The sequence below is a fragment of the Misgurnus anguillicaudatus genome, chromosome 23 (genome assembly GCF_027580225.2).
Source record: "Misgurnus anguillicaudatus chromosome 23, ASM2758022v2, whole genome shotgun sequence".
NCBI lineage: Eukaryota > Metazoa > Chordata > Actinopteri > Cypriniformes > Cobitidae > Misgurnus > Misgurnus anguillicaudatus.
Genome location: NC_073359.2, coordinates 12,925,668 through 12,933,399, shown reverse-complemented (window position 1 = coordinate 12,933,399; position 7,732 = coordinate 12,925,668). Strand labels below are relative to the sequence as shown.

General features: G+C 35.8%; 1 protein-coding gene across 6 annotated transcripts in view; it reads right to left on the bottom strand.

Annotated features, from left to right (window-relative positions):
* Window positions 1-1,783: 1,783 nt before the first annotated feature.
* Window positions 1,784-7,732, bottom strand: part of armc9 (armadillo repeat containing 9) — a 50,405-nt gene continuing 44,456 nt past the window's right edge. For all 6 annotated transcript variants that reach the window (XM_055217573.2, XM_055217572.2, XM_055217575.2 and 3 more), the window contains one exon: window positions 1,784-2,148. In XM_055217573.2, coding sequence (XP_055073548.2) covers window positions 2,126-2,148 — 23 coding nt within the window. In that variant the 3' untranslated portion in view covers window positions 1,784-2,125. The remainder of the gene's footprint in view (window positions 2,149-7,732) is intronic.

The window sequence follows — 7,732 nt, the reverse complement described above, 5'->3', positions numbered from 1 at the left end:
TTTTAGCCGGGGGGTGGCAGCATCGAAACTATGAAATTGACACTAAATGTAAGGCAGGCTCAAACATTTTCTATTTGTAAATCAAATCTTAAAAAGATTGAGAGCTGTTTTTTTATGTTTTATGGTTATTGTATTTTTGTTTTTCCTTCTATGTTGTTGTATTGTCTATTTTATTGTTATAATATAAATGTTTAATATTGTCTGTGCAGCACTTTGACACTTGCTGTTTTTTTTAAAAAGTGCTGTATAAATAAACCTTGAGTTGAGTTTATGTTGTAAGGACTAGGCCTTAGTTTAATTAGGAAAAATAACTAGTTTTAACAAACACGCCTTACTAAAAACATTACTTGTGTGCATTTTGAGCCAAAACAAAGGGCACTGATGTATTTAAAGATATGTCAGTGCAAGTTGTTTTCAGTTTGGACAGCTCTTTATTTATTTACCATTTATTTTAGTCTAGGACTAGTCTAATCTCTGTCCGGGAAACCGCTCCATGGTGTATTTCTTGTTGTAAATTGTATGGCAGGCTTAACTGTGTCACTGCTCATAAGATTACACGATTTTTACCCATTATACACCAAAACAAACCAGAAGATGTGACAATAAAAGAGAATTGTTTTGAAAAACTAAAACAACAAATTAGCCATAACATTAAGCTATTGTATAATCGTATAATTGGGTGATTCTCACGAAACCATTGAAACACCACGGCACTAATGATTTTAGCTTTAAAATGTGTAATATAGTAACATTAAAAAGCATCAGAATTAACACAATACTGTGTTCTACCTTGCACAATGTGTGATTTCAACATAAGAATTTATAATTGTAAATTTTATCTCATTTTCTGCTGAAATTCTCATTACCGCAATGTGTCCGGCTGTGTTTATACATGCGTTATGTTGTAATTTAATCAAATTAACACAAAAATATTAAGAAAAAAAATAAATGGATGTTTTGCTAGACTACTTTAGATGACAGAAAAAATATTTACTGAATATTCATGTATAATAATAATGAAGAAAAATTAGGAAAATGACGTGTCCATGCCTGATGTTCTCATCCTCCGCAACACTTTTTGAGATCAGTTTAAGCACACATACAGAATTTTAATAAAGTTTGATTTTGAGTGACCAAGCACATGGACCAGTTACTTCAAGATGGCTACCAAGTAAGATCATTTTTTTTTACAGTTAATTTGAAATATTGTCTTGTCAGAATGCTTACACGACATTTTGATTATCATTACCACAACAGATGCTTATTAAATGTTAATTTAATTAATAGAAGCACAATACTTTGATTTTAAATGCATGTGCAGAATCTCCAAATTATGTTCTTTCAGGTTTGTCTTGTCATTTTGAAAATATGTCAGTGTTGATGTTTTCTGACTGTTGCGGTAATGAGATTTTTTAAGACTAATTTTTTAAATTATGTTACAAAAAGTGTTAAATGATAAGTAAAAGTTTTTAAATTAATGTTCCCATTTACAAGTTTTCGTGAGAATCACCCAATTAAGCTTTTGAGATAATAAACACAAGTCACATTTTTAATATAAAATGTATAATATTTAATCATACAAAAATATTCACAATTAGCAAAGCTTTTTAAAACGATGCAAAATCTAAAACACAAAATGTCAAGTCTCGGTCAAATGTATTTAACACACCACGACCACATCGTGCAAAACTAAGTATTATTGTTTAAAACATTTAGTTGTTATAAGATGTTATAACAAACACCATGCTAAAAATGTAAGCAGGCACACACAAAAATCTAAATCTTCCTCCTCAAAGTGTGTGTGTGTGTGTGTGTGGGGGGGGGGGGGGGCAGGGTTGAAGAACAACAAAGCAGGGCAGAGCGGCAGGCGTTTAGACTCTTATGGGATAATGAAAGTACTTATTAATGAAAGTGATTATTGCTGAAGCGTGTTGTGTTACGGTGATGCTTTGTGGCAGGGGTTGAAAGCCTCTTGGAGCGACAATCCTGAGCCTTGTTTCATCAGTCACACGGCCCCACGGGCTCGGACCTGATAAGAACTCTGGATGTTGTTACAGGAAACTGGACGGTTTCTCGTTTTCCAAGACTTCTGCCGACAGGCTTCACCTGATGAAAGGTTCTCTATTCACTTCCTGTTTGACTGACTGCCTGCAAATGAAAAACCCCAACATTATTACATTATTAAATTACTTATAAATGGTTAACCTAAGAAGGTTCTTATTCACTTCTTGTTTGACTGACTGCCTGCAAATGAAAAAAAAACATCACCATTATTTTAACTTTATTTTAATAATGGTTAACCATTTTATTTTAATAAGGGTTAATGAATCATATCATTTTACGTGAATCATAAATATGCACAGAGGAGATGCATTTGCAGATTGTTTATATTTAAATCAAGACAAAATAAAGGCTGTATAAAGTTTTAGCTTTTTTACCATTTATCTTTACCGTAATGAGATTGTTTTGTTTTTGCATTGTTGAAAACTGAATTTGGAATAAAATGTGCTTTACTGTTATATAAATAATGTCACAATGCAAGGAACAGCAACAACAGCAGCAACATCAAAACCACTAACTAAAAAAAAGCAGCAGTTGCAGCAAAAGACAAAATCAACAACTGACAACAAAACAACCACTCCACTCTTAAAACAAATGTGTAATAACAAATAACAAAACAAATGTAAAATAACACATCTTGTGTCTAGTAAAAGACAACACATCCAATGGTGTTGTCCGTAACTTAACACAGCTCTGTGATAATTTTGGAACAACACACTTTGTGTTGTCCCTTCTATTTATTTGAACACAAAATCAACACAAAATGACCCATAATGTGTGATAAAATAAAACATAATGTGTTAAATAGGATAACACAAAACAGTGTTAAAATTAACACATAATTTCTTACGGGGGTCGCACACGGGAAGCGCATCTCAGCTCCGCGCTGTTCTAAAAAAAATCAAACACATTGCTTTATATGAGTATATGCACACCGGCGCCGACAGGTGGCATGTCCGTGCTGCCCAGCTACGACTCAGGAAGTTGCTCAAATCCATGTCGCGCCACAGTGCGCCCCTCACATAATTTAACATTAAATAACATCATATTTATCCCAAATCATTAACGATTAACATTGGCTGCTAACGTATATTTTGCATTTTGAAGTAGATGTTAACTGACTAAGCTCGCGCTATTTAATGTGCATTTCCAGTTTACAATACCTCCGAGTTTTCCTAGAAGCGACTCGATGCGACGCTGAGCTGCGCGTCCGGTGTGCGACCCCCTTTAGAGTGTAGGGGTGAGCGGCGGTTAATTGTTACACGGCTATACTTTACATATTTATACAGGGCCGAGCAATCTGTGCTTTTGGTCTTTTTCCCTTAAAGGAATAGTCTACTCATTTTCAATACTAAAATATGTTATTACCTTAACTAAGAACTGTTGAATCATCCCTCTGTCATCTGTGTGTGTGCACGTAAGCGCTGCGACGCTACGATAGCATTTAGCTTAGCCCCATTCATTCAATGGTACCATTTAGAGATAAAGTTAGAAGTGACCAAACACATCAACGTTTTTCCTATTTAAGACGAGTAGTTATACGAGCAAGTTTGGTGGTACAAAATAAAACGTAGTGCTTTTCTAAGCGGATTTAAAAGAGGAACTATATTTTATGGCGTAATAGCACTTTTGGGAGTACTTCGACTCGGCGCAGTAACACCCTCCCTCTCCCATTATGAGTCAAACTTGTAGTGATTTTAGATTGATAAGGACTTCCTACTGATCACGGAGCCGTAGTACACACACAAGCTGTGCATGAAACACTGAATCGGAGCTTTACGATTCAGAATCGATTTTAGACAGGTCTTTTTAATGGGAGCGCGATGCATCGATGCACTTCCCTAGTGCAGATAGGGACGAGCTCCCTGATATCTGCTTCAGCCCAGTTTGCCGACATTTCTCATCGTAAATGTTAATCTGCATGTAAACCCCTCGTTTTAAAGAGTGATTTAGAGTCATGGAAGTAAATTTCTTCATCTTATGTTTTTTCGATTTCTGAGTTGGGTGTGCAAGTTACCAAATCCAACATAATATTATTTTAATCACTGTTTTGTTACCTAATATATTTAAATCAGTGATTACTATCAAATCATTAAGTGCAAATTAAGTACAACCTTCATGTTTTTGCATGTTTTCACTATAATACAGGCATATGTATTACGTAATAGATTGATAGCCCTAATGGGCAGTATTACAGATACATGTATTAAAATATATTTTCTTTATTTTCTGTATTTTGTAATTCTATTTTGTTTCCTTGTATTTATGCCCATCTCTGCCCATACAGTTGTGAACAAAAATATTGGTAAATCTATAATGTTTCTCCTTTGAGCCTTAATTTAAAAAAGAATAATTGAAATTGGGGGGAAATTACATTATTATTATTTTTCTCTCATACACACTAGACACAATTATTAGCACCCCTAGAAATTTTTATTAGTTAAATATCTCTGAAGTATATTCCCATCAATATTAACATTTTCTGAGCACACAAAGACGACTAGAAACATGAGGTTGTCCAATCATGACTTCCTGTTTCACAGGTGAATACATATTAAGCAACACAAAGTCCAAATCCCCTTATTCATTCATCACAATGGTTAAACTGAAGACAATATAATGCTCAGCAAAAGATTGTTGAGCTACACAAAGAAAGTGGCTTTAAGGAAATAGTTAAAGTCCGGCCATATGAAACCAAAAAAGTTTTTTTTGCAGCAAGAACACAAGATGGCTTTGGTGCACACAGGGATTAAAAGTGTTCCATGTCTAAAGTTAAAAATAACTGAATCTTTATTGCTTTGAACCTTCTTTCAATAATTGTGATAAATGCCTATTTGGGAAAAACAAATAGATGTTATTATGTGATTTCTCCCCACTTTCAAATATTATTAGTCAATGAAACACTGCATTTTTGTGATTACATGGTTCCCACACCTTAGTTAACTTTAAATTCAAGGCCCTTTCAAGGACTTTCCAGGTCCAATACTCATTTCAAGTGACAGCAAAGTTACATTGTGTTACCTTTAAAGATACATTGTTACAGTTCCCTTTCGAGGGAACTTGCGCTGTGTCACTGCGGTGACGCCTCCAAGGGTAAGTGCGTCTGGATGTGTATATCAAATTCAACTAATGGTGAGGCTTAACAACAAAGACAGGGTGAAGAGGGAGCCAGGAAGAATATCACTATCTGAAATATTGCCAAAGACGGCGTTACAGGGACGCAGGAAGTATGGCAAGGGAGACGCAGCACCTCATTCCCAGAAGCTATTTAAAGGGAACAGTTTAGCACGTGTGCTTAAAAAGTCTGGAATTTTTATGATATTATCCTACACTACACAGCGAATAATATGAATTTTTTTCCAGAAAACTTCTTGCATAAGCAAATTCATTGCCCTGTATCAATGTATGTATATTTTAAAAAACTTCCAAGGGCCTTGAATTTTCAAGGCCCAGATTCACAAAATTTCATGGATTTCAAGGACCTGTGGGAACCCTGAATTATTTTTTTTTAAAATTAAGCTCAAAAGGAGAAACGTAGATTTATTTTCACAGCCTTCTTTGCTCATATTTACCAAGGGTTCCAATATTTTTGTCCACAACAACGTAGTTTTTCATAAGTTTTGTCAAATTCACTTTTTCTAGCATTGATCTGAAATATTACATACTATTATTGTTTTTGACGAACAGATCAGATCAGGTCAGAACAGACATAGTAAGTGTACTTTATCACAAAATGATGTCCAGTAAGATAAAGTGAATGACTCGCAACTCGATGTTAACATAATGCTGCTAGACGATGTGTGCATTACAGTGGATAACTGAGTTTACAGTAATGCATCAACAGGAAGGAGTTAATGCCAAATACAATACAAACTCTAAAGATAATTTAATCTCAGTTCTGAGAGAAGCATTTTAGAAAAACAGACCTTACAGTAGAGTAGACATAAAATGCTTTATGAGATGAGATATAAAGCATTAGAGAAAAAATATATGATATGGCAATATCAGGTCCAAAACCCTAGGATATAACCCCATTACATATACAGTCCACTGTAAGGTCACAAAATAAACTGATGCTAATGAGTTTTGTATCCCAGATGAAATAATAGAGAAAGTAGTTGAGTCGTGAATACACAAATGTACAGTGAGGAAAATAAGTATTTGAACACCCTGCTATTTTGCAAGTTGTCCCACTTAGAAATCATGGAGGGGTCTGAAATTGTCGGTGCATGTTCACTGTGGGAGACATAATCTAGGGAGAGTCCTGAAATCACAATGTATGATTTTTTTAACTATTTATTTGTATAATACAGCTGCAAAAAAGTATTTGTCGCTGAGAAACACGGAGTTTGAGCTCCCTCCAAAGATTCTCTGTTGGGTTTAGGTCTGGAAACTGGCTAGGCCAAGCCAGAACCCTGACATGCTTCTTACAGAGCCACTCCTTGGTTATCCTGGCTGTGTGCTTCGGGTCATTGTCATGTTGGAAGACCCAGCCTCGACCCATCTTCAATGGTCTAACTGAGGGATGGAGGTTGTTCCTCAAAATCTTGTAAAACATGGCCCGGTCATCCTCTCCTTAATAAAGTGCAGTCACCCTGTCCCATGTGCAGAAAAACACCCCCAAAGCATGAACCTACCACCTTCACAGTAGGAATGGTGTTCTTGGAATGGTACTCATCATTCTGCTTCCTACAAACACGTTTTGTGGAAGTATGACTAAAACATTTTATTTTGGTCTCATCTCACTTTCTCCCATGACTCCTCTGGATCATCGAAATGCTCATTGGCAAACTTAAGACGGGCCTGGACATGTGCTGGTTTAAGCAGGGGAACCTTCCGTGCCATGCATGATTTCAAACCATGACAACTTAGTGTATTACCAACAGTAACCTTGAAAACGGTGGTCCCAGCTCTTTTCAAGTCATTGACCAGCCCCTCCTGTGTAGTTCTGGGCTGATTTCTCACCTTTCTTAGGATCATTGAGACCCCACGAGGTGAGATCTTGCATGGAACCCCAGTTGCAGGGAGATTGATAGTCAATGTTTAGCTTCTTCCATTTTCCACGTAGCCCTTTCCAGCCTTGTGGAGGTGTAAAATTTTTTCTCTAGTGTCTTTGGACAGCTCTTTGGTCTTGGCCATATTAGTAGTTGGATTCTTACTGATTGTATGGGGTGGACAGGTGTCTTTATGAAGCTAACGACCTCAAACAGGTGCATCTAATTTAGGATAATAACTGGAGTGGAGGTGGAGATTTTAAAGGCATACTAACAGGTCTTTGAGGGTCAGAATTCTAGCTGATAGACAGGAGTTTAAATACTTATTGCAGCTGTATCATCTGGATTTTTTTAGATTATGTCTCTGACACTGGACATGCACCACGATGACAATTTCAGACCCCTCAATGATTTCTAAGTGGGAGATTTTTCAAAATAGCAGGGGGTTCAAATACTTATTTTCCTCACTGTATGAGATTTTAAGTATACTAGGGAGAAAGAAAGTGCGAAGAGTCTAATGAAAACTGAAATCAACACACCGTAAGAAATAAGAACAATGGTCATTTATACAGTTAAACACTTTGCGAAATCATTTTAGTTATTTGAATTAAATATATAGTCCACTATAGCAAAGAAACAAAAAAAGCTGATTTTTATAATTTCTAAAAAGTGATAAA